Source organism: Streptopelia decaocto (assembly GCF_964273445.1).
Source record: "Streptopelia decaocto genome assembly, chromosome: 18".
NCBI lineage: Eukaryota > Metazoa > Chordata > Aves > Columbiformes > Columbidae > Streptopelia > Streptopelia decaocto.
In genome coordinates this window covers 8544816-8572023 of record NC_138673.1, presented here as the reverse complement: position 1 = coordinate 8572023, position 27208 = coordinate 8544816, and the positions used below count along the sequence as shown (strand labels likewise).

General features: G+C 44.8%; 3 protein-coding genes across 6 annotated transcripts in view; all 3 read right to left on the bottom strand.

Annotated features, from left to right (window-relative positions):
• The window catches only part of YPEL2 (yippee like 2), a 34475-nt gene extending 34115 nt beyond the window's left edge, over nt 1-360 (bottom strand). For 3 of the 4 annotated variants that reach the window (XR_014185668.1, XM_082068701.1, XM_082068702.1), the window contains exon 1: nt 282-360. The gene's annotated coding sequence lies outside the window, so the exon portion shown is untranslated. The remainder of the gene's footprint in view (nt 1-281) is intronic. The other variant, XM_082068703.1, reaches the window with a different exon arrangement.
• A 3394-nt stretch (nt 361-3754) lies between these two features.
• GDPD1 (glycerophosphodiester phosphodiesterase domain containing 1) lies at nt 3755-20273 on the bottom strand. The gene is made up of 10 exons (XM_082068251.1): nt 20031-20273; nt 15411-15453; nt 12140-12275; nt 11456-11501; nt 10556-10674; nt 9839-9928; nt 9141-9274; nt 8454-8513; nt 7566-7617; nt 3755-7025 (listed from the first exon to the last, which is right to left on the bottom strand). Exons 1-10 carry the CDS (start codon nt 20164-20166, stop codon nt 6903-6905), a joined length of 939 nt encoding a protein of 312 aa, XP_081924377.1. The 5' UTR covers nt 20167-20273; the 3' UTR covers nt 3755-6902.
• An 874-nt stretch (nt 20274-21147) lies between these two features.
• Nucleotides 21148-27161, bottom strand: SMG8 (SMG8 nonsense mediated mRNA decay factor). The gene is made up of 4 exons (XM_082068246.1): nt 24882-27161; nt 24124-24269; nt 22869-23744; nt 21148-21999 (listed from the first exon to the last, which is right to left on the bottom strand). Exons 1-4 carry the CDS (start codon nt 26548-26550, stop codon nt 21802-21804), a joined length of 2889 nt encoding a protein of 962 aa, XP_081924372.1. The 5' UTR covers nt 26551-27161; the 3' UTR covers nt 21148-21801.
• Between the last annotated feature and the right edge of the window lie 47 nt (nt 27162-27208).

The window sequence follows — 27208 nt, the reverse complement described above, 5'->3', positions numbered from 1 at the left end:
GCGGGCAGCCCTGCCCCGCAGCTCCCTCTGCTCGCCCCGGCTGCCCCTCGGACACGCTCCCGGGCCCAGACCTGTTGCCCCCTCCCGGCCCCGCAGCGCCCCGGGCCGCTCCCCTCAGAGACCCTGGGGAAGCGCCCCCCCCGCTCCGCGCAGCCGCCCCCGCTGCCCCACTGCGGGAGGCGGGGGGGGACGCGGATGTGGCGCAGCTCCGCGCGGCGGCCTCACCCCGGCCCCGCCGCCCCCGGCCCGGCCGCCCGGCCCTCACCCCCCGCCGCACTCACTGTCCGCGGCGCGGCCGCCTCCAGCGCGTCCCCAGCGCAGACGGAGCGACGCGAAACGGGGAGCCCCGCAGCGCCCTCCCCCTCCTGCCGGCTCCCTCCCCTTATAGGCGCTCCCCGCAAGCCTACCAGACTTGAGCGGCACCGCCGCCAACCAATCACCGCCCGCTGGCACATAGCAACACCCCGGCGATTGGCTACGACCAGCCGCAGCCCATTTTTTCGCAACCAATCAAAGTGCGAAGCCGGCCAGGGCGCTCCCGCCCCCCCCGCGCCGCGCACACACAGACGCACGCATCGTCCCCCCGCCCTCCCTGCCGCTGCCTCGCGCAGACAGCAGCTGGGGCGGCCGCAGCCAATGGGAGCGGCGCTGGGGCGGTGGCAGCCAATGGGAGCGGTGCTGGCTCTGCCGGCGTGGGGCGCGCGGGGGGGGAATAACAAACAGATGCGGTTCCTCTTAAAGGCGCCGCGACCGCGGGTGGGGGGACCGGCGACGGCGGGACCCCAGGGCCGGTGCGGCACCGGCGTTCCCCGGGCAGCAGCAGCGGCCGCTGGATGCTCTGTACACGCGTGAAAAAAAGCAGCGCTTGCCTGCGCGGGGGATCCTGCACCAAGCCTGCCGCAGCGCGCCGGGGCTCCGGCCCGCGGCACCGGGGAAACCGACACGGGCAACGTTTTCCTAAATGACCGGTTTTCCCCGAAAATAACTCATAAACCCTGAAAATTTGGCAGGAGGCACTGCCATTTTTAGGTGTTTTAACTACAGATGCTCAGCCCGCACCCAGAACAAGGGGGATGCGCTGGGAAACCCTGGGCTGGGGGACAAGGGGAACCACCATCTCATTTCAGGCTCGAAATGCCTGGGTAATTAGTCCTCATTAAGCAAACAGAGGTCTGGACTCTCCCCCCAGCTCTCTGTCTCTCCACAGACAGCCCCCAGCTGGCAAATGAGCTTCCACCAATATTAACCCGACTTCTGAAACACGCCATAGCATCATAATTAGCATGAGGACTAATTGTCAATGAAGATATTACGTATTTCTCCTGGAAATCTCCATTAGCTTCATCCTATTGCTTACCATGATCTTGGCAATCTTATACCCACTACATACATGCACATATCGATGTATATGCATGTGGCAGCACACACACAGCTAAACCAGAAAAAGCACAAGGGCAAAATGAAATGCAATTACCTCAAAACACCGTAATTAAGAGACAAACAGCGTGCAAGCTGATTCAAAGGCTTCTCATGGCATGATTTCCACACGGTCTTGCGAGGGCTGGTAATGTGAGCTCATAATGGGATAAAGTACAGATTTAATAACATTTTATATCGGTCCTTTTCTCACATCTAGGGATAAAAGTCACACATCACATTGGCTGAACGATACTTGCTTTACAAGTTTATTCTTGTTCTAATCTGCTGCTGTAGCAAATACTCAAGAATATTTTAAGCAATTTGCTAGTAATTGGTAATTCATGGTAACTGGAAGGGCAGCGATCTGTTCTATATGTCAAACATATGGACTCTAATACACAGGAAATAAGGGGCGATACAAGGTAATATTTCTATTTGTTGTGACTTTTTAAAATTACACATGGGTAGAAAAATAACCACTTACCTTGTGATATAAACTAAATGTCTTTTTCTTCCACACAAGTAAAATACACCCCTCTGGTGGCATCGCTAAAACACACACCAGGTAGCAAAGGGATTCTACAGACCACATTTTAAAATGCAAAATTACACTTTTGCCCCATAAGCTAGTGGTACTACCAAGTACAATTAAAATCTGTCATTAACAAATATCCAAGCGGTGTGGTAGTTAATAACCACTGAATACACTCAAATTCAGCACCATAATGGAAATTTACGGGTTCACATAGGTCTGAGGTCATAGAAAAATAAGACAATAAAAAAGCCCAATTTTCTCCTTTAAATTATGTGCTAATCCCTATGACTTAAGAAAACTGGAAGCTTTTAGGGTAACAGTGCTTCATTAGCAGAATTTCACTTGGTTTGGATGAATAAAATTGTACCTGGGTCCTGGTTACTTTCTCATGCAAGCTTGGAGTCCCATTTTCACATCCAATTCTGCGTTATGGAGTTTGGCTGCAAACTTTGGGAGCACGGCTTATTAGCATCATTAATACCTTTACTGGGCTAACGTCAGACCAAAGAAAGGTGTTTTCACCTATTAACAGCAGTAGGTTTTCCCCCCGACTTGCAGCATCGCTATTTTTGGTCCAATAACAAAATGCAAGCGTCCCCTGCACTTCATCTTTTTCCCTGAATCACAAAGATTTCACGAAGCTCTAAATCCGGAGCGTGCCAATTGCTCATCTGACTTCCCATTGCAATATTCTGCATCTTACAATGAGGAACTAGGCTAGTCCAGCTTATCTAGTCCCAGAACCATGGCAAAACCTCACAATCTGTAACTGAACGAGCTTTGCTTTAATGCAGCCCTGCAGTGCGGTGTCCCCATCAGCTCTCCCTGCTGGGAAGGGTTTGTGTGGAGGGACGGAGCAGATTCCTGCTGAAGATCAGCAGAAATGAGCGGGGCTGTGGCGGCCTCCTCCGGCAAGAGGCAGGAGAACAGGCTCCCAGTTGACATTCTGCTTTTGTGAAGGTTTGGTGGCTTTTATTTCCCATGCTTTTTCAGCCGGGGAAACGATCCGTCCCCCGCACACGCAGGAAATTCCAGGGACAAACCAGGATCTCTGAGATCCCAACCGGCACCAGTGATCTCGCTCAATGTGGAAAAGTATATCCTGAAAAATATATGAAAACAGCTGCACCTTGAGCCTTCTTACTTTGGAGCAAGAGCATTCCAAATATTCTTAGTTCAAACATTCTGAGTACCAAGTCTTCATACTGCAGATATATACGTTGCACAACCTGAAGTGATCACAGACAAATACTCCACATGCTAAAAGATATCTGAATATTCATTAATGCTTCCCAATTCCCTGTTGTGGTTTACTAACCTTTTAGAATGTGTAGTAAGAAATAAAATACTGCCCGGAGCAATCAGGGAAATCCTCTCATCAGCCTGCCAAAAACCTTGAAAAGTTACTAAATAATGTTACATACAAAACCTTGCTTCACCTCTCTTGGCTAATATGAAGCCTCAAGGCTTTAAAATTACACTTGACCTTAAAACCTAGTATTCAATGTAATTTAGTGGCAATCCTGGCTGGAAATTTACCTCTAGGACTAGAGGAAACGTTAACCTGCTTATCATGAGGAAAGGAACGTAGGTATCAGAGCGTCATATTTATATCAAACCATTGCCCAACACGGGACAACAAAACAACATGTGTCAATACGAACATACGCTAAACATGGGTGGTTTGCTGTCCCCAGGTCAGACACAGACACCTGTGGACTGTCAAAGACAATGTTTACTACACTATAATCACCTCAGAAATCATGTTTCTAGGCAAAGAAGTCACAATAAGGATTTAGTTTTAGATCTTTTATGAGCAAAGATGTTTTAATGTGTCACATTTCAAGACTGTGAATCTTTCTTTACAAGAAAAAAAATCACTTTGTAGATTTGGAGCCAGAGAGGTCCACGAGACTTTCTGCAAATTAAAAGCGCATGGAATACATGCATCATCCTCCATACATAAAATATTTTGCAACAGGATTGAGAACACAGTAAGTGTTAAACAATATACAGAGTTAAAAGTACCTGAAAATAATCTCTCCTTGGAGAGAGATTAACTGAACATCCTCCTGGACAGCTGTGCAAGTCCTCAACAAATGCTTTTTTGTACAAGTGGTTTAAAAATCACACAGCAAGTTCTGGAATATTCAAAACAATGATTTGATAGAACAAACATTCTACAGTTACCTCAATTCCACATTATTCTGTTACAAACAGTTATCATGGCCTACGCCCTGTGCATTGGTGCTCGGATCATGGCCTCATCCATGCAACGTGATCTGTCTCAAGAGACTTTGGCTCTTGTACTAAAGCCCAAATCCGTGACTGAATCAATTCAGCAGCTTTTCTGGCACCGAACCCCTCCCTCTCATGTAACTTGATTCATTCCCATTTCAGATATTAAGTAGCAGACTTATCAAAGAGAGGTCACATATAAATAGCACAGTCAAAAGCTACATCAGATGTTGGAAGACTAGTGGTTAAAAAACACATTGAGCATCTTTGAAGGGAGAAGCTTCCAACACCACTGCTAAAGAGGAAAAAGATTTAAAACAAAATTAAAATGAAGTTTGTAATTTCTATAACTGTGTTTTGTCATTCAATATAAGAATAAAGCAGAATCATTTACGCAGTGATAAGGGAAACCTGAGAGAGAAACTAAGTCATCACCTGTCCCTTGAGAGATCAAGTCCAGAAATAAAGACCAGTATTTTAAAACTTAGCTTTTCCTACCCAAAATAAAGCTTTAACAGGTGAGTGTTCTCTAAAACCACGATGGTATTTGCATCTTAACAAAGGAGGGCATGTTGGAAATGTGATAGCAATAAAATTGAGTTGAAGGAAGCCACTCTGCCTAAAAGCTACCTGGAGCTACACACCGCCTCGTCAACCAAATTAAGAGAACGGGTGGAAATCCTCCATTTACCTACTGAGCTGCATACGAGCCCATTTGATAACTATTCTGTGACTACTGGAAAGCAGGCAGAACTATGACTATGATTATTAGCAGCTGTCTGAGCAGACATAACGGGTCTGAAAGGGAACAAGAAGCTCAGTACACAATAAATAATTCCATTCCTTTTCCTATGAACAGTTAGGAAGTTACATTTTCCACTCTTCCATTCAATGAACAGCAAGCCTGATGAAATTAAGAGGAAATTGAATCTACAGCCATCTTAACCAGGCAAATATTTAGGACACCATTAACTCCTTTGCCACCATCATCACATGTCCACTTAAATCATTAACTGAAGTAGTTTCTTCTACTTCATCCATGTAGAAATGTTCCTCGGGAAGGAATTATAATGCAGAAACAAACATTATCCATCCAGATGGACTGGATGTCCTAACACCGATCGATGGACATCGTGAAACAGCAAAGATGCTCCAGGATTCCAAGTACAGCACAGCGGAGGGAAATGAGCCCTTCCAAATCTGAGCTGGCAAGGGAAAAAACCTACTTTAAAAGCTTTTACAGCACTGAGTATACCTTGCAGTAAATATCCTCTTGCATCCGGGTACTATATTCATTATTAAGATACATAATTTTCCCGTAAAGCTCCTTAAAAAAGCAGATACTATCACCAAACAATAGTTTTGTTCCAGCAGTATCTGATGATTAAATGACTGAGCTGTATACATGTCACCGTGTGTAATTAAGCTACAGTAGTTCAATTCCTTCTGAAAACGTCTACCATCCTGACAACACCAAAACACGCCGGCCTCGCAGGCTCAAATCTGTTTGACACACACACACCACCTGTTCATGATGACAGAACAGCACAGAAGCTTCCAGAAATACCTTCCCATCTAACCCCATTCCACCATACCTGGGGTTTCCTGGCTTTTGCCAGTAAAGTTACTTCCATGTCTATAAACTTAATGACTATTTAATGTACTTTTGTGGAGAGAAAAAGCCTAAAATTTACACGCATTATAGACTGACACTTGATCTTTTTATATGTGCATATAAATCTGCTTTTGAGTGAATCTGTTTAATAGGAACAAAACTAGACCAAACTTAGTCTTCCTTGGTCCCTCACCCTAAAACCAGCTTCTCATTCAACAAGCTGACAGATGTCAGAACTACAAATGTGCAAAAGACTTCTAGAACACTGGCTTCCTTTGTGAAGAAACTATTTCAAAGTAAGTGTAATCTATAATAAGTGCAATCTTCCCTTCTGGAAGCCTGACAGGCAGGTCAGAGCCAGGGGCAAATCCAGACCTGTGCAGTGGAACTCAGCGGCAACCCCAAAACCTGGCTGAAATACACTATTTAGACCTTGACCAACAAGTCACAGTATTTCCATCACATCAGAAAGGGGTCTAAATAGGGTTGCAACTCAAGCTCAACATTCTTATCAGTAAGAATAATGGAGTAAATCTCTACTGACCAAATGAGTTAATTTTGGTTAAAAAGTGATCACCTTTACTGCCTACACTTCCCAGAAGTATCTGGCTAGCCAGATTCTGGTTTCTACTTCTCCTGTGCGTTGTTTTGCTTTTTTGCCCTACAACTTGTCTGAAAACTAAAAGCAACACAAGAAGTGCGTACAGGGCACACTTTCAGAAGTTATTTAGCTTCTGCCCACTACAATATAACTGGAATAACTGACTTGTCTTGACATCTGCTTAGGAACACTTGTGACAGGTAAAATAATGCTGAGTATCTACAGGTACCCTAGCCTGCAACGTCCATCCTAGTCTTCACTATTTGTGAAGTGTGCCGTTGCTAAATGACCTATTTACATATGTAAACTATGTAATTAAAGTTATAAAATAAATAGACAACCTTTACATTAGGTAGCAACTTGACAACAAGGTAATAGATCATCCGATTACATCTTTCAAACAAAATGATCTGCGTATGCTGCTCTTTTTTTTTTAATGAAGAAAATCCTTGGCTCACAATCTATTCTGTGAGAACTTCCTTTGTTTTCTTCCTTTATGCTGGATAATGGTGTAAAAACTCCTTAAGCTTAGTTGGATAGTCTGTCATCACTCCAGTTGCTCCCAGATCAAACGCCCTCTTGTATTCTTGTTCTTCATTCAGTACCCAAATATACACCTGTGAGATGGGACAGAAAGACAAGTTATTACAGAAAATACGTTTTTCAAAAGGTGACTTTTGACCTAAATTGTTTAATGTGATAGAGATGATGCTGCATATATTGAAAATGATTACACTGTGATGCCCACAAACATATCCAACTTCTTCCCCCTCGCCTCCTTCAAGGAGGCATTTTCTAGTGGTGAGTCCGCCCCCATTTCATTACCTGCGACTTCACAAAATAATAGTTTGACTTTTGGAAATATCTGAAAAGCCCCAAACAGGTAAGCAGTTCACACTTAAGCCTAAAATCTGCTGAAGTAGGAAAAACAATTAATCCCAAAGAGATTTAAAAAGATTTTTTCCAAGCATACAGGTCTTCCTTTTCAACTACAGAACTGCAAAACTAACAGTATAAGCTACTGCTCAGGAACCAAAAAGCAACTTACAGTCTCAGGAACGCAACAAAACGTGTCGGGGAGAACACAAATTCATCATAAGGCCGTACCTGTCTGGCTCAAATTCTCACTAGGTTAAAAGCACATTGCCACAACATACCTGAATGCCCCGAGCAGTGAGGTGGTCAAAAAGTGCTTTTCGCATTAGCAATCTGTGGAAAGTAGAAAGACGTTATTCAAGAACTTGAAGTATATATGGAATTTTCAATGCCTGTTGATGTTCTGTAATAAATTTCCCACAGAGCATTTAGATTCAATATTTTCCACAATTAGAAACCTGATTATAGTTCAAGCAGCTCAAGACTGGCTAACATAGATACCCAAAAATGTGCATTAGCTACAGATATTTGTATCAACTCTTCTGATGATCAAATCTGGCAGATGATTCCTCCATGGTACAGGTACCCTGAACCACATCTAATGAATCAATCCCTTTGCTTTCAGAACAGATTTCATCCTTTGCACCAAAACATACCCAAATTCTACTGGCCACTCAAGAAATCAAACTCGCAGATGTCAGAGGCAAGAGCCAGAAGATTTACTGTGATCATGTTCAACCTCTGCAAGCGTATGACCAAGTTTCCTCTAAAGCACGGATATTCTATAAATGCAAAGTGTTACATGCAAACCAAACGCTTTCTCCTCTGACATTATCAAAGTCACAATCCCATGAAACGTGAAAGCCACATTCTGAATCTACCTGCATGCTAATTAGTTCAGCACACTTAATGATAGCAACTAAATAGACTAAATTGGAATAATGCCCACGTTACTGCACCTCAACACATTTCAGTGCATACAGGAACACCTACATACGATTTGAGTGTGAGTTATGCTGTGCTGACAAAAACGCTCGAAGAAAATGAAAAAAATTACATAGCTATAATTTACATAAGTAGCTATAGCAATAGCTAGCCTTAGTTGCTTGAGCCAACTGTTAATATATAGGCAAAATATAAATAAAAATGTAATAAGATTAAAATCTTACGTGTCAGCTAGCCAGATTATAAATTTCTGGCTTCTTGTCATCTTCTGTGGTTCTTTCAGCCTGTTGAGGGAAAGAAAACAAAAAATTACCAGAGCATAGATTAAAGCACTACTTGAGATGCTCCTGCAAAAGGAACATGAAGAATTAATCATGCAGTTTCTCAAATTAGAGCAGTAATTTCACTAAGACGGTGACTTAGAATTGGGTTACACATGAGAAAAGTGCTCCATTAGAGATGCAGCAGAGATGGGTGTGCAGCAGCATTTTGAGGGAAGTACGAGAAACACAGAGCACATAAAATCTCATATCCACCCTATTACTTATTGCCTCTTGGTCTTAATCAGACTAATTTCTTGAGAAATAGGGAGAAAGTGCAAGAGTGTTATTTGTACAACGCTGCCACACACGTGTATGGCATCAGCACGAGCTGCCTTGTACAGGCAGCTGCAGGAAGGCGATATTTACAGGAGATGCTGTAAACAGGAAACTCTGGTGTACACAGGCACTTACAACTGAGTAACTCAGAGCTGGCTAGAGATGGATTAAACACAGAGGTTTGCGCAGCTTTCTCTTAGGGATATATAAAAGTGCCTAAACTAACAAAACAGGCTCCTTGGCCCAAGGGTACTGAGTGAACCAATGCTCAAGCTGCCATTATCATTCACCCACTGACCCACTCTCACTCACTTGAGGATGATTGAAGGCATGGGGATTTCCAAGAATTCTTCCTTGAAAGGAACGAAGGGCAGCAGACCTGTGTAGAACAGGCCAAGAAGCAGGAGGACACGTTGCACGCAGAAGATGATGGGAATGTCAGCGTTCTGCAGGAACCAGGAAAGAAAGAGTCCAAATTATCTTGGGAGATTGTTGAGTCTGTTGCAATTAAATCTACTCATAGCGTTTAAAGTTTAGCACTTGCACCTGAAGATTAGGCTGCCACTGATTTATAGAACCTATAGCTGTAAACCAGCTTTATACCAATATAGCTGTGTGTCAGCTAGTGGCCACATCTGTTCTTCTCATAAAAAGAAACACACAACAAGCAATCCTTAGGAAAACAGCTTTTGTACCAGATGAATGATGTGCATAACAGGCTCTGAGAGTTCCTGGCATAAAATCATAACACCCTATATTTTACAGAACAAGAATAAAACATGATTAAGCTTAACTCCTCAAGTAATTTACTGCAGAGTGTAAGGATGTTAACTGTGCCTGACCTATTGTAACAGTGTAGTAAGCAGAATATAATCTAAGTGCAAGATTTCTCTTTGCACCTACAAGCGTGGTGTAACTGGCTAGATCTTGATTTACAGGGTGCTTTTCTGTACGTTCTGTACTCCACACAGTAACAAGCAAACAAGAAGTTTAGCTGGACCCATTCTTACCTCCTTGAAACACTTTGATACCACCTCGTAGCTGGCATTCCCCCACACCGTCAAATGCTCTCGCTTATACTGACTCACCAGCTCTGAAACCTGCAATATGAACAAAACCCAAAAGTCTAACCTGTATCCGTTGAAAATTACGTGCAGAATTATTTCACAGAAACTCTACTTGCTACTTTTCAACTACATAAGTCATTAAACAACAAATAGTTCTTCTATACTCTCTCCCATCTTAAGATGATCATGCCGATTTGACTGGGAAGAAACAAGTGTTCAAGTCAACAGATAAAGGGAAAAAACATTATATCTCCAAAAATACTCTAAATAATTTAAGAAAGCTAGGTGGTGAAACAGTATCTGACGGAAAGCAGATTTCCTTTGCTGCAACAAACAATTATCTTTGCACTGACATCATGTTTTATGCTGCTTTAGTAGGCAAACCTTCACATGAAAGATAAAAACACGTCTCTAGCACCGTAGCATCGGTTTCATGGCAAGATAAAGGGTCAGTAGAGAGCTGCTTGTGAATATCTTGCACTATCACTTCTCTGGCTTCTGTATTAACCTCAACCATGGAGCAAGATCTAACACAAAGGGTGAAGCAGTCCAAGAATAAAAATTTTAGTGTTACAGACCGCTACCAACTCCAAGAAACGTTTGGAATTTCAACATCATTACATGACATTTGGTCTTGGTTCAGTCTAGATTTTCACGTACCTTTTTGATCAACACGTTGTTGTTCACTTTGATGTCAATGTTGACGGGAGTTTGTGGGAAGGCCTCAAACACCTCTTTCAGGAGCGGAATCCGGTTGTCTTTGCCCTCGCTCTGAGATTCTGGGGAAAAAAAGAACATTGACGCTGCTGTGACCATTTCTAATAAACATTTCTAATTAACTGAGTTTTAGTCTGTATGCTTCATTCAAATCACAGTCCCACAAGCTTAAACTTAGTCACTGCCAGCTGGCATGAAAAAAAGTGGTTTCTAGAGCTAGGATTGTATTTCCCTTGTAAAGCTTCTCTTATCAAGGTACCTATATAAGCAAATCCACTTTTCTACTCTGGAGAGGGTCCAGCGTAGGGCAACGAAGATGATTAAGGGAGTGGAGCACCTCCCTTATGAAGAAAGGCTGAGGGAGCTGGGTCTCTTTAGTTTGGAGAAGAGGAGACTAAGGGGGGACCTTATTAATGTTTATAAATATATAAAGGGTGAGTGCCATGAGGATGGAGCCAGACTCTTCTCAGTGGCAAACAATGATAGGACAAGGGGTAATGGGATCAAGCTGGAACACAAGAGGTTCCACTTAAATTTGAGAAGAAACTTCTTCTCAGTGAGGGTGACAGAGCACTGGAACAGGCTGCCCAGGGAAGTTGTGGAGTCTCCTTCTCTGGAGACATTCAAAACCCGCCTGGACATGTTCCTGTGCGACCTCACCTAGGTGTTCCTGCTCCAGCAGGGGGATTGGACTAGATGATCTTTTGAGGTCCCTTCCAATCCCAAACATACTGTGATACTGTGATACTGTGATACTCCCTTGGCCAAAATAAGAAATTGCCACACTATAATAATGGAAAATTAGCCACTGTAAATTCAAACAGCAAAAGACAAAAGACTTACCTTTCTGAAATGTGACCTCCAGCTTGCAGAGATATGGTGGAAGTTCCTTAAAAAAAAAAAGGGAAATTGAACATTAATTCAAATGCAGGGAGATAATAATGACTTTTCTCAAAAATGACCAAAAATTGTAATTCATAAGCCATGTACATTAGCTTTAAATACAAAAATCATATTTTTTAAAAAATTTCTTGCCTAAAAAGTGATTTCAAAGCACTTCGCTCATTCTTACTTGAACTATCTGGCATTCTTAGGCTTGTGTTGCTTGTAGCTGAATACGGCAAAACACTTCTAGATGCCTAAAAATTCTGAGAATTCCACTTAAATATCAGATGGGAAGCTGGTTCTGTAAAACAGGCTTTTAAACCATCTCCTGGTTTTCCCATCAACAGCTGGTCACACGACGAGGAACCTGTTTCCTGAGCTTCCTTTGCCATCACAGAGAGCTGCTCATCCAACCTGCTATCGGACGGAGTTCATCATCCTCTGGAAACGTCCTGGTTTTTCCCCCTTCACTATACCGGTTTTTCTCCCTTCACCATGCTATTTTAAGTCAGACAAGATGAATCCTCTCCATCGATTTGGGGCACCAGACACACACACACAACCTTCCTGCCCACCCCAGCCACTCTGCCAACTTGTTTTTAAACATCATACAACAGCACTAACATTGTTTCTTCAACTTACGGAGTATTTGAGGTCGGATATGTTGACATCAACTCCTGTTGATCTCTTCAGGTTCTCATCGTGGGACACAACCACTTGCTCATCTTTCGTCAGGTGACAATCCAGCTCCAGCATGTCTGTCCCTATATTCACTGCACTGGAAGCAAAGAATTCTGCCCTGAACCACATGTGTATTTTGCACAGGTCCAAACCTAACGCATATATGTCATTCAATTAAACTAATCCCACTGGAGGTACCTGCTTCGGAAAGTTCTAATCCAATCCCAAATCCACTCAATAGAAGCTTAGCTCATAGAAGGAGTAAAAGAAAGCGGGAAGTTGTAATAATAGTAATGAAAAATAAGTGCAAGAAACCACACACCAGAACAGAAATATAAAGCTTCACTCCAATGAGAAGTGAATTGCTCATTTCATTAGAAAAGATACGTGGAAGGTTTCATTCCAGCAGACAGGGAGAAGTCCCAGCCTGGAGCCCCAACTCTTCCTTCAAAACATCAGGATGTTCTTTTTATCCCCGAAACAAACCTGGAATGTCTGTGAGCTCAGCCTATACCAGACCCAAACCTCTGCAACTTCAGTAATGGGCTTTCCCTTCAGAAAAGGGCTTTATTAAGCACAGACGTGCCATACCATTCACAAATGCAGTAACCAAACAAAAATCCCCAACCCAGAACACACTCCCATAAGTGTTTAACACAATTTCTGGTCCAGCTGGGATAATGATCAAGAAGGGGGTTGTCAAATTAAAACCAATTTGTTAACTGTTTTCCAGTGCTGCTAATTAAGAATTAGGAGAGGAACAAAATCCTATTACACATGGAAGACACACAGCTCATTCTATGTAATTTTTCCTCTGGAGGAAAAGCATCTTCAATATGCTGCAGGGGGCTTGCCAAATTCATAGAAGATGTTCCCATCTAGCACCACATATTATAATTTAACCAGCAAAATTTATTAGAAATATTACTGCTTAAGAAAATCAGGACTGATGCTGCATGGAAAAACAAGAACAACAACTTGTCTTGTTAATGAATTTGAGAATTTGCCAGGCTCTTACTAGCAGCTTGCTGCTAAATAAGCTTCCAGAAAGTGCTGATTTTTTTCAGCTGGAAATCAGTTTGTCCTGCAGCTCCACAATAACACATCAAGCGGCCATTGCTCCAGATTCAGAGTCCAGACTCAGAAGAACGTGTTGGACTCAGATCCACCTGTCCCACAACTCCAGCTGTGAAGCAGACTCACAGCTGCACATTTGGGTGACCGAGCTCTTTGCTCCTGTTCAACTGTTTTCAAGTAAAAGATCACCCCAGGAAATACGTGAGAAAAGCCTCACCTTGGAAACTAAATTTCATTAGGCAAGGTCTAATGTAGCCCAATGTAGCAAGTTTGTAAATACTAAGTTGACTATGTAACTGTATTGCTGTAACTACAGTGTTTAAAGCTTCCTCCCTAAACCAAGTGTGTTCACAAGAGAGAAGGAAATACAATAAGAAAACGTCTGGAGAGTTTTCTTAGCAGCTTCCTGTCACAACAGTCCTAAAGTACACAGCTGTATTAAGGGCAATTAAACTCATAATTAAATTTTTATGACATCTTTTATGCCAGATCCCCAAATACTTCAAAATACTGTGAGTTTCTCTTTCAGCTTAAAATCAATTATTTTAAAATCTAAAAACACCACAGAAGCATTTAAATACAGTATAACATTATTACAGCTCCCCCCGCAATCTATTAGGCATTTTATAATGCAAACAAACAAAAAAATACTGTCTTTGGTATGAAAAGCTTGCAATTGCTTTCCAGAATATCTGTAAGTTAAGCTAGTATAGAACTTGAAATTACTAATAAGGCCTTCCCCCTTCCCTACACTTGGTTTGTATATTACTAGAACAATTCCTTCATTATCATGCAACAGTGTTAAATATTCTCCAATCACTGCTAAAGAGCATAAACAGAACTATTTTCTTGTCAATACTTGGGTTACTGTCAACAAAGCAAAATCAAAGGGATAGGTCTGTATTATCATAAAACATTCTTTGTTTCCTAGCCCAGTCCTTTAAGTACTGCAGCTTAGTAGGGAATGAAATAAAAACAGGTTATGGTAAAACTTTCTTTGCAGGAGCCCTCTGCATATAAAACCAGGATGATACTAAATTAAAATTAAGAAATGGTTATAAAAGAAGCAGCGCTTTCCAGAAAGTGTGGTAGCAGACTTGGAAAAAGGGAGGCCAGCAGGAAAGAAAGAAAAAAGCACACAGAACACACCAAACTATGCTAAGCTTCCATGGAGATAGAAAATACTGCAGTACTTTGAATAGCGCCGTTTGGTTGGAAAGCTGGCGCTGCTCAGCCTGCAAGGAAATGTGCAAACCGATGAGGCTGCTTAGCACAAGGCAAATTAGAAACCCCAACGAAACAAAGAGAAACCTCCATAATTTGGTCACTGCTTATCGGCAGCTGGAGTTTCAGATATGCTGCTTTTTCAAATGCCTTTGAGAACCGCGTTAGAATTCACCGCTAAAACCCGGAGGCTTAAAAGGCTTTCCAGTACCAACTCAATTTTAAACCCCTAGATAAGAGGCTTTCATGCATTGTGCAAATGAAGTATGTGTATGAAGGGAAAAACATAACACAAACGTTTTTAATAGCTTCACAGACGGTGTATTAGAAGTCAGTTAACATTAGGATTTCAGTCACAATTATTCAAGGAGACAAATTATTAACCTTCTGCGTAGAGGAGGGGACTGAGCACCATGAAACTGTGGAATATCTAAGATAATTGTTTACAGACAGAATAGCTGTCAACAGACTCAGCCTCCCTGAAATCCAGCCTGGTGTGCTAATCAGCACATTGGTACAGGCTACGATCTGAAATACCTTTTGAGAAACATCAAAAAAACACTGTATGGTATTAGTTATGAGAAAGAGCTTCATAATGATAAACAAATTAATGGAAGTAATCGCCATTAAACATGGAAGCAGTATTGTTTCATGTTTTATTAGCTAGCACAGGAGGAATCAGGCCTCAGGAGTTTTATTTCTGGTCTCCTACATTACTGTGTACAAATCAGGGTTTGCGGTATCCTGATTCCCCTGTGTTTAAATTGGAGCGATGTTTAGCAATCCACAGAAGTCATCCCAAGGAGAGATGCCTTCCAGAAACAGGACGCTGTGCTCCAAACAACTGACGGAATTCCTGTCTGTCTCCGTTGTTCCACCCACCACCACCACCGAGAACACCCCTGCTATAGGGATCATCAGTTGTACTCACTGGTGAAAGGCTGCCATCGTGTTCTCCAGGTTCTCTCCAGCACCTACAAAAACAACAAAAACGTGTACAAAATCCTTTCCTCCCCCTTAATCCCCATGGAAACAACAACAACAACAAATGGATTAAAAAATTTACATATTTTGAGGAAATATTTGGATGAATGAGTATGAAGCTAGAGTCAGAAATCCCTGTTGCTGCTAACCTACCAGGGAGGCTCAAGGGATTTGTATAGCACTTTGAATACACAAAACAAAGTCTTTATTTTACCAGAGGCTGGGCGGCCTGTTTTGCCTTAAAGGTGTTGTATTTGGCTATGATAATACAATCCACAGACATGGGAACAGTATATACAAATGTCTGCTTCAGAGTTAGAGCAGTAATACCAGTAAAGGCGGCAAGAAAAAAAACACCCACAGCAACAACAAAACACAATTAAATTAAAAATTGCCTGAGACTCTAAAGCTGACATTCCCTAAACACACAACCCAGTTGATGCCCAAAGAGGTGACAATCTCTTTTTCCAGTGCAAGGATACAGCACAAATCTGTCAATAGAGGTTTATGCTGCTCGCAGGAGGAGTTCTCATCCACAAGGAATGAGACACATCAACTCCAGAAATGAAAGGACAGGCCAATTACATTTTCTCTTGGGCAAGAGTAAACTCCAAAGCTCTTAAGCCATCATTCTCTGCACAGAAATCAGCCTGGTTAGGAATTGGAGAAGGTTGTGCCATCTCCCTCCCCCGGAAAACAGGCAATATTGGATACTGAAAACAAAACAACTTCAGGAAGAAACAGGTACTGATGAGGATATCTATGCAAATTTTAACGACTCTTTGCCAGTGATGAATGACAGACTTTGTAAACAACAATTATAAAAGCTTCAATTAAGGCCTTGCCTATTACCACCACCTTACCAGTACATACTTATTCAAGTCTCTGTTTAATTACTTAATTAAAGCAACGCAATTCTCTGCACACACAAGTCGCAGTTTATAATTGTTGCTATCAGGTTAGCTTGCTTTGGTAAGTTTACAAAACAAAAGACTTAACTGACTTAGAATGATAATGACAAAATCCGCGTGGTTTAAGGGAAAGCAGCACAGGGAGTCCACAGCAGCTCCTGTGATTAGACATTCACCAATATTTTATGGAATTTGATGGCAGAACTAAAAATAGGCTGAATGTCAAAAGCAACCAAGGAACAGAGGAGAGCATAAGAATCTCATTAAAGACTTCTGATGACTTTACAGATGGCAAAACGCTTCACAGGACCTGGATGATTAGTTATAAATTAACTGCAATCAAAATTGAGGGTTTAGATAACTTATCAGTTGTGACAACACAGCCCAAACATCCTGAATGATAAGGAAGTGGGGGGAAAGAACCTCAGTCTTCAACATGTGAACAAAACAACAGTATCCTAACATTCCGGGGGAGATATTTCCAAAATTAAAACAAAACATGTCAGAGAGGTAGGTATGGCAAAGTCAAACCAGCAGGTAACAAAATGCCTGACTCGTAGTGTTTTGGGGAAATGAGGAAAGAAAAAATTGAGAGATTAGCTGAAACAGGAATTCTAAATCAGCAACGTGGCTTTCACAAACCACACTCAGGAAAGGGAACTACGACAAGCAAGCAATTTGATGTACTCACTCGTTTTTCCTCCTTAAAAACGAAAAGGCTGGGCTGACTGAAGGGTTTCTGACATTTTAAGTAAATGCATCTACAGATTCATTTATTGTCCATTTGCGTTGTGAATTACACGTTTCCTGTGCAGAAATTGCCTTCCCCAGCACACTTCAGCATCCGGAGAGCCAGAATGATTATGATCGCACACCCTGACTTTGAAAGCCCCACCACGGGACAAGCGGGAGTCAATGTCAAGCACTGGCTCAAGGAGATGACCCTTACAAGCTGTTGATTTGGACTTCTCCCCTGATATAGGCCAAGAAGTGCGTTAGGACAAACATTGCCAGCAGGTGCAGGGAGGCGATCGCTCCCTTTTACTCCACACCTGGAGAGTCACGTCCAGCTCTAGGCTCCAAAGTACAAGACCGACACGGATCTGCTGGAACAAGTCCAGAAAAGGGCTGTGAATTTGAATGGATGAGAGATTCTTGTATATGGTGAGAAGCTGAGGGTGCTGGAATTGCTCAGACTGAAGGAGAGAAGCTCAGGGTGATCTTACCAACATGTACAAATAACAAATCAGAGGGAATAAAGAAGACTGAGCGAGACTCTTCTCAGTGGTGTCCAGGGGAATGAGGCAACAGGAACAAATTGAAATACTGGAAGTTCAGTTTATAACATAAGAAAAAAGCCTTTTTTTTTTAATTGTAAGAGTGATCAAACTCTGGAAGAGGCTGCCTGGAGAGGCCGTGGAGCCTCCGTCCTTGGATGTATTCAAAACCTAACTGGACAACCTGCGCTAGCTGCCTCTGCTCAGGTCAGACGAGATGATCTCCAGAGGCCCCTTCCAATCTCAAATATTCTGTGATTCTGTAGAAAAATCACCATGCTACCCCATCTCAAAGACAGTGCAATCCAGTCCATGCAGCTGGCATTGACGAATGACTCCAAGGCAGAGTATCAAGGCTTAATTATTGATCTCGGAAAGGATCAACTTTAAGATTATATGGAAGTGAAGAAATAATTCAGGGCTGCTTCCACTGGCAAGCTATAAAGCGATAAGAAAATTATTGCATGAAGAAGCGTCAGAATTAAAAAACTTCACACACAAGGCTTCATCTCAGAGAGGAAAAAGCCAAACAAGTGTTATCTTGATCTCCAAAGTCAATAGGAGTAATGCAACAGGAAACCTGACCCCACATCTAAAGCTACAGCATGACTAAAGCCTGATGAGAACTTAAGTCCCCTAGGAATTTAATTTACAAGGTAAACACTGCAGAGAGCAAAGAGTTAAGTGATCTTGGGTCTCATAGTACCCGATGAGCAAAAAGCTGCTGAGATGCTAAGGGCTGTACTTGTGCCGCAGGTGTATTTCGCAGTACACGCGGAACAATTAAAAGACACGTGGACTTTGGCTCTCACCACCTACGGACTGATCTTCCCGTCGAGTCAGGCTTCCTGTTCTGCTCTTGGCGCTTAGCGCAACACCTGCAATCGGGCTCAGGGCTGTGTATCCCAACTACGGCTATCACGCAAGGAAGAGAGAAGAAAAGGTTAAGGAGATCATACCAAGTTCCAATGAAGTCACCTGCAAGCGTTTAATAGCTTGTGAGTTAATGGCCAAACAGGTGACAAGCAAAATGTGAACCCTTGTTGGCTGATTGAAAACACAAACCTACCAGGAAACAGCTAATGTACACATTACAAACCAAAAGGTGCATTTTATGTTATACTTGAGACTATAGAGAAACTTAATCTGTCATATAAACGAAATGAAAGAAATGCAAGTAATAAAAATCTACAAGAGATCAGCTCTAGTGTTTATATTTTAATGATTCAAGGCAGCAGCAGTAGTTAAGGACCATTGGGTAGAACTACGATCAAACACCGCACAAGCTGGCACTAAACACAACATTGAAAACTGTTTAAACTCAGCATCGGACGTACCTTCCATAGAATTTTGGAAAAAACATTTACTAGAAACCCAACTATTTCCATGAACTGAAGGAGGCAGCAGGGAAAGCAAAAAATTGACCTTCGCAGAACAGGAAAATACCATTTGCTGTATTTTTTTCCTCCCAGTACTTTGGAAAATGCAGAAGAAAGTTTAAAGGCATCTTTTAGCTACTTTAGATAGAAGCAGCCAGCCCACCAAAGAGGCCTTGGCACAAGACTCTCAAAACGGGACGGGTTTTACCTTTAACCGCCTCCAACAGCAAAGGGAGCAAGAAGAGAATCCCAGCAAATCACATTTCTTCTGCAACCAGAAAGCAAAGCAAATACCCTGTTTCCCCAAACATCAGACAGGATCTTATAGTAATTTTTGCTCCAAAACTTATTACTTTTTTTACATGTATAGCTGTCTGGACACTATTTAAATTGACTTTTTAAATGAGCTGTAACTAGGGCTTATTTTTGGAGTAGGGCTTATATTTCAAGCATCCTAAAAAAATCCTGAAAAAGCCTGCTAGGGCTTATTTTTTTGGGGAAACAGGGTAAGCAGTTAAGAGGGAAGAAGACTGATCTTTTGTCCCTGACCTAAGCAACAGTCAGTTTTCTCATTCGGAAGAGAAATGCCGTAACTCGGAGTCATTAGGAAGAGAACACAAATGTGTCTGAGGGGCGAAACCCGCGGCAAACAAGCTGGTTCCGACTGACGCGTTTTGAGTTCAGCGATTAATTCGGCGTTGAAATCAAGCACCGGTCAGCAGGTGGCACCTAAAATTAGGTTGCGGGAGGAAGATTTAAAGGGAGCCCGTCGCGAACCCCGCGCAGCAGCCCCGCAACAGCCTCCGGACAGCGCTGCGGGGCCGGGGGCGACCTGAGGGCGCGGGGAAGCGGCGCCGCGGGACCCGGGAGCCGCTCAGCGCCCGCAGCCGGGTCGGGCTGCAGCCCCCGGGGAGCGGCCGCGGCCCCCGCCCGCCTGAGGGGAGGGCGGGAAGGGCGGGAAGCGGCGGGAACAGCCCCCCCCCCGCGGCCCCTCACTCACCGCCGCGGTGGGAGATGTGCCGGCAGCGGAAGCGCTGCCGCTTGGGCCGGTGGAGCAGCCCCGGACACTTGAGGAGAAGAGCCGAAGTCAGGACGTATCCACCCAACGTAGAGAGCAGGTAAAGCGTCGCCGACATCCTGCACCTCTCGCCGGCTGCCCCGCTCCTCTCCCGGCCCGTTCCCTCCCACCCCTCGCCCGGCCCCGGCGCTGCGGGAGCCGCTGCGGCCGCGCAGCCGCATCGCCTCCCCCCGGCGGCAGCGCCACTGCGCAGGCGCGCGGGACCCCCTGCCCTGCCCTTCCCGCCAAGCGCCCTCCCCTCAGGGGCTCGGCCCCGCACCACCTGAAGCCCTTAACAAACGCGAGCCATTCCGTTTACACGCTCTAATTTCCCCGTTTCGCTTTCCCCGTAGCACGGCCGTTCTCTGTAGTGCTTTTCATTTTATCGATTGCACTCGGGAGTCGCTAAGTGCGTGGTAAATGTGAATTCATTAAGGCGCGCAGGGGGAGATGGTGTCTGTTCACAGGCAGGGAGGCGGTTTCCACACCCAGCTCATCAGGAATGAACAAAAAATAGGTCTCAAATCCTGTCATGCAGTAGAATTACTGTATTCTAACAGAATTGTGCATAGAGCATTTTGCCGTATATGAGTAGGCTTTTAATTTCAGTTCATCATTAAAATCGAGGAACAAACTGATAGCTTTTAGTTAAAAGCTGAATCGTGCTCACTGTCTGACTGGAAGTCAGAGTTCATTTCTGTAATACTTGATGGAATGAGAAAGCTCTTCAGTGTCTGCCTAGAAAACTACTGCAATTTCTAGTTTTACTCAATATATTCAAAATGAGAGATCTGGGAAACATGAAGGGTAGTAATACTTGTAAAGGCTCTTATACCTTCTTAGTGACCGTACATGTGATTTTGATAATGTGAAATATTAACCTGGAGAATTTGGAGCTTGATTAATTGATGATAGCCTTTATCTGCGGCGCAGAAATCCAATTTTAGTAATGCAAATTGGGTCAAAACTGTTCTTTTAGCAACCAAAAGTCTGTTTAATCACTACAAGTCAAGCTATACTGACAATTAAGCTGCTTATAATGAACAAGCTTATACAGCTCTACATTTTCCACAAATTTACCAGCAAGTTTAGTTTCCAAAGAGATCTGTCATTCCAAAATACAAGTCAGCCTTTTAACAAAATCTCATCCATGAATACAAATGCAGTAAAATATTTCAACTTGATGTAGATAAGCACAGTTTCTGGCCATGGTGTTAATACAAATCTACAAATCAGAACCGCAATGCCTTTTGTTTTAAGACAAGAGCAAAGACACAATTTCCCACATGCCTCTTAAATGCGTCTGTTGTTTCTATAAAAATACCTTATTTAGAATAAAAGATTCTGCCCACCATTGCCTCAATATGACAAAGGAAACTCCTGATTTCAGACAATGCTAATTTTTAAAATATTCTGAAATATGTATGTAGGAAGATACAATGGGGAAAAGCACTATCATCAAAACACCTCGTAATACAGGCTCAGTATATTGTGATAGCCAGCTTTTATTCTTTACAAATACAAATTTAATAAACAGAAAATTTACATGTCTCCTGGATTCCTTTATCTGCTTTGATATCAGACCTTATTTTCAATCTGACTATTTCAGTGAAATACACATCGCCCTGACAGCTGTTTGCTAACAGACATGCATGAAAATCCATGATTTGGATTGACCATAGTATTTTTAAACTAAAATCTACCCAAATAATTCTTATTGTGTAATTGCTTTTAGTATTCCTCGGAGAACTTTGTAACTCATTAATTGTTGGCTTTCTTTGGGAGGAAAGCAGGGTCCACGTTCTGTCACGTACGCGTACGGAAATCGAAGCACCCACAGTCCGTCAGATGGAAGGGTTATTTCTTGCTTCTCGGGGTAAAATACAGGACAAGGTGGTGGCCCTGGCTGAACCTGAGAACAAAAGGAAATATCAGGAGATAATCAAACATCATTAGAATAAAAAAAACCCCCAAACTTAAGAGCAAAATTAAATCCAAGGAAGTCTATGAAGCTTTTCCTCCAGATAGCTTATGCACTTCAGCACACCCACTATTGAGATATCCATACATTTCCAGTTTCATCACAGTGAAGATGCTGAATTTAAGGCTACATATCAGCTCCTACCACAGAGATCCACAGCACAAACACGAGCCTCTCGGGCAGCAGTAAATGCTGCGTTAACAGTGGATTTCAACACCGTAGCACGGATATCCCTGAGCTGTAACCTCACTTTAAACCGATCTAGATTTGGAAGGATTGTAAGTGGAGCTTCTTCTCCATTTTTTAATAACACTTGAAAATGGGAAAAAAAATCTCAAATTAAAAAAAACAACCCACCTTTTCACCTCCTGAATTCAAAGGGTAACAAATAATAATTAATCTCAGCAATGAGTCACTGCTTTTCCCTATGACATTAAAAATGATGAATTTGTTCTTACGCAGTCATTACTCATCTTCTAAAAAAGAAGCAATTATTACTGTATGGAATGCTATGAATTCATCCTTGATAAGATATTTTTTTAAACTTACTTTAGGTAAAGTATAAAGCTGGCATAAGTCAATCTGGAAATTTAAAAAGACCCAGCTGTTTATAAAAGAGATACTTTTGGCAACTGCTGCCTTAGAGAACTTGATGGAAATCGTTTGAGTCGGAAAGTGGTTTTCATAGCACCCCTCTGCCACCCTTCGCCCATCACCCTTGTGCTTTCCAGTCCTGCAATTAATCTTGCGACAACCGAACCCGTCTCTGCAGTGACCAGGTTCCCTCTCCTGTTTCTTACCTGGGGCGTCAACGTGATCTGCAGCGGAGCGTCAGGAACCACCACGAAGAGCCTCATGAACTGAGCGTAATGTGGCTTGAGTCCCCGTCCCTGAGTGGAGGACAGGATGTACAGCGGCATGTCAGAGTTGAGGGCTTTGATGGCAGATTCCTTCGGCCCCCCTCCCATCACTTTCATCACTTTATCAGGCCCTGAACACATGAACCTCCGACCACGTGCATCTTCATATTCAAATCCTACAAAAGCTCGAGCTATGTCATCTCTCCGTCTTCCTCTTCCCATCACAACCGCGCTTCTTTTGCCAGGAACGGCCTTGTTGGGTGCAGGCCAGGAACTGGTATCCAAGTCTCCTTCATCTTCAGTTCTTGTCCTGATGACAATGTCCCAAGGCATTAAATAGTTTGTTCCCGGGATAAAGCCTTGCTGATCTAAACCTGTGTGGAAGTTGTAAGCCTTAGCAGGCCCCAGCTTAACCAGTGACCAACTGGAGAATTTGGGCAAAAGGCCTTTGGGGCAATTAGAATGGAGCATCCCAGGGAGGTACTCGACAGTGGACGCCTGACGGTCTACCAGGCTTGGCCTCTTCTCGCTTTTGGAGTCTCCGCTCTGCCCGTGACTTTCTGCATTGTCCCCTCCACCCTGGGCATCCGGCGGGTAAGTGCCCAAGCTGCCCGTGGACTGGCCCAGGCTGAGGGCCAAGCTCAGGCCTGTGCTCTCTCCCTGGGTCTGAGGTTCTTTTTCTTTAAGTTTCTCGATCTCGCCTTCCGGAGGAGCGGGCGATGACTCGTCCCGCGCAGGTGCTGGATCAGGCGTGCTTGGCTGAAATATGGGAAAGTTGATGTGCTCCAGTTTCCCACAGCATTTTTCTTCCAGCAGCTATGAGAAAGAAAATGGTTAACTTTCATCTTCCGTCTCTGAGATGAGATAGTTCAGTATCATCACATTCAGCAGCTACAATTAAGATTCAAGAGGTTTGAGAACCAAAGCAGCGATGGGAGTACAGCCCACACACATGATGGACTTTAAATCCACATTAACCAACACACTTGAAATGCGGATGATCCACATGCACGCACTGGAATTGCCCACACTGGTCAGCCCATCCTGCAAACTGTGTTCCCACAAACACCTTCCTCAAGCAACGTTTACAACTTGAGAAGGTCAAGAAGAAACTTACTTCTAGTCACTTCAGAATACAGACCTGTTGATGAAGCAAAAGCACTGCTTGAAGCAAAAATAGAGATGTAAGAGTTACCTGGTAAAAGTCATAATTAGCTGCTTTGATATCAAAGGGATCATCCCGAGGAGCTTGTTTCCTTCCACAGTTACAGGCACCAGTGGAACGAGCTCGGCTGTTGTGGTACAGAACTGGGGGATTTCTGTCTGCTTCTGGCTTTTCCCCTAAAAGCAAAAGCAATCAAACCCTAAATAAATTGCTCACCACTGCCAGAGACTCTTTAATTCCCTTCATCCACTGCTTCCTCCTTGCTCTATACATATGCAAAATTATTTGCCAGCAATGCCAATTTGTCAAGCAACCCCCTCCCTTTCCGACTTTCCGTAGGAAGTTCCACTGTAGGTTATACCACTAAACTGAATCTTATTTGTTTTTACAATCTCTTCCTAAAAGGCATAATAGTTCTTCTGCCTGCTATCAAAAAAAAACAAAAAGGGGGGGACAACACCACTTATACTTCCTAGAGAACTTCTATTCTCTTACACATCTCTTGTTAGGACTCCAGTGTAATGTCTCTAATTAGCAAGATGGAATCAGTTACAACTAAAAGCAAAGTTACTACTAAAAGTGGACTCGCTCCTAACATCAACATCAATGAAACCTGCACAACAGCTCTGCTACAATTAATCCCACTGCACAAAGATGAAGCTTTAAAGCTGCCAACGTTTCATCTTCCATAAACACGCAAGAGTCTGTATTCTTAGCCTAAAACGAGCCGTTTTAAAGCAGATACAAAAATTAAACCATGAAACCAAATAACCAGCGAGCTTCTTTACCTGCTTTTGGGAGCAGATGGAACTTGTGCACGCAGTGCTGGTCGGTTAAACTCCGCTCTTCGCACAGCTGGTGCCCGTTGCTCCAGAACTTGTAGCAGTCCTCGTTCAGCTGCATGGCGTACTTGTGGAAGGCCGGTCCGCGGGCGTGCTGGCTGTACACGCGCAAGGCCTGCGCCAGCTGGTTCTTATGGACGGTCATGGTGTAATTGTGGGGCAGGTTGGACTGATAGGCGCTGTGGGCCATGGGAAGAGCTTTCTGGCAACGGTTTTCTGAGAACTTGGTGTCAATATCTAAATAGCTTTCCAAGACTTTGATGCTGCTCATGATTTTTGAGCTCAGTTCCCCAGTGACAGAGTTCGGGTCGTCATCTTTGGCGTCAATGGTTACTTCGTACAGTTTTAAAGCTGTGGCCACCCACTTCTGGTAGGTCGGGAGCTCGAAGTGAGAGGGCTGCGGGTTCCTCCCCACGCTGTCATCGAAGCCCTTCTTGCTGAGCACCAACTCCACGTGCTGCCACAAGAACTCCTTGAGGGTGCAGTCCACAAGCTGCCCAGAGGAGCTGGAGCTGCTGCTGCTGCTCTCCGCATGGAAGGACAGCTGCTGCCGGCCGTGCCGCATCATCTGATACCTCCTGGGTCCTGACAGCGTGGGGGCCAGCAGCGAGTCAGGCTCCCTCATGGTGCAGTTGTTCCTGAGTTGCTCGAGGAGCATGGCCACCGGATCATCTCCATCCTGGGCCACAATGTACACAAAGGCCTGGTTAGCGGGCACGGTGAACAGGCAGTTGATGCTCTGGTTGGTCAGGACCCTGCTCTTGCGGAAGATGCGGTAGATCTGATCCTCCAGAGCGTGCTGCAGCCTCCTCTTGGGGGAGTGCTTCTTGGGGGGCGGCTTCTCCAGGTGACCGCAGGGGTCCTGGCCCCTGCTTGGGACGGGATCCAATTTCAGCGCCCCGTTGAGCTGGAAGAGGAAGAGAAGGCGTGGAGGGCACGGCCTGCAGTTGAGCTTCCACTCCTTGCCCACCGGGCAGTCTTTGATGGCGGCTTTCAGGGAGGGCAGCACCTTCTGCCGCAGCCCGTCCAGCGCCCTGAAGACGCGGTCGTAGGTGATGTCGAAGGAGCAGGTGGGGTGCACCAGCAGCAGGATGTGGCAGACGGAGAAGAGGTAGAGGAGGCTCAGGCAGTGCAGCTTCTCCTGGTGCTTCCAGAACTCATGAGCCTCGGCGTGCGGCAGCGGCCCCGGCCCCCCGGGCCGGTTCTCCCTGCTCTCCGCCTTGGCCAGGTCCCCGCAGGCCCGCAGCAGCTGCGACGTGTCACAGATGGACGTGAGCAGCAGGTACAGCACCCGGTTCTCCTGGCTGTAATAGGCCTCCAGGTGGTTGTAGTCCTTGCTCGCCAGGTCAAACTCCTCCCCCGGGTCGCCGTCCGCCAGCTCGGGGTCCTGCTCCTCCGGGAAGAGCGGGAAGACCTGCCGGTCGCACACGGTGCTCACCAGGGCCTCCTTCTCCGAGCACAGCTGCAGCGCCGTCTTCCCGAAGATCCCCACCACGCACACCTCCTCGTCGCCGCCTCCCCCCGCCTCGGCGGCGGCCGTGGCGCTCAGCAGCAGCTCCCGCAGCCCCATGGGCCCCACCGCGGCCCCTCCGGGCGGCGCCGCCGGGAACGGCATGGCCGGGCCGCGCCGCGCTCCGCCGGCGCACGGAAGCGGTAGCGCCCCCGCGCATGCGCCGTGCGGCCGCCGGGGGAGCCAGGCGGGAGGGGATGCGACCGTGCCCTCGGCCGCGGGTTCGAGCCCAGCCGGCGCCAGGCGGGACCGGGGGCTGCACAGACATAGCCGGAGGGAGCGGGGCTGCAAGGGACAGCTGCGACACCACGCTGCGATGAGCCAGCAGCGATGCCGCGGTGTAACGGCTGAGTATTGGACGGCACAGCATCAACTGCAGGAATCCTGCGGCCAGGGTGCCGGGATTCCCCCAAAATTGGGGCAGGATGGGAGGGCAGCGCCCTGACAGACCTCGCCAGGATGGCAGGTCACGGCTCTGCCAACTCACATCCAGCGTCATCTCTCTGGAAAAAGGCTCCAGCGGTTGGAGAAAACGGCTCCCTGTTGCCCCGTCCTGCGCTGCAGCTGAACTTGACCCTGGGGGAGCCGTTTGGGTCCTCGGCTTCGAGCCGGGCAGTGCGATGTGCCACCAGCCCGAAGCGATGACACGTTGCAATCGCCTCTTACGTTCTTACCCACATCACTGAGTTGCTGTGGAAACTCGTAGCCTCTCACTTCAATAATGTTATGGTGCGAAACCACTTATTTTCTTTGAATCTGTGTA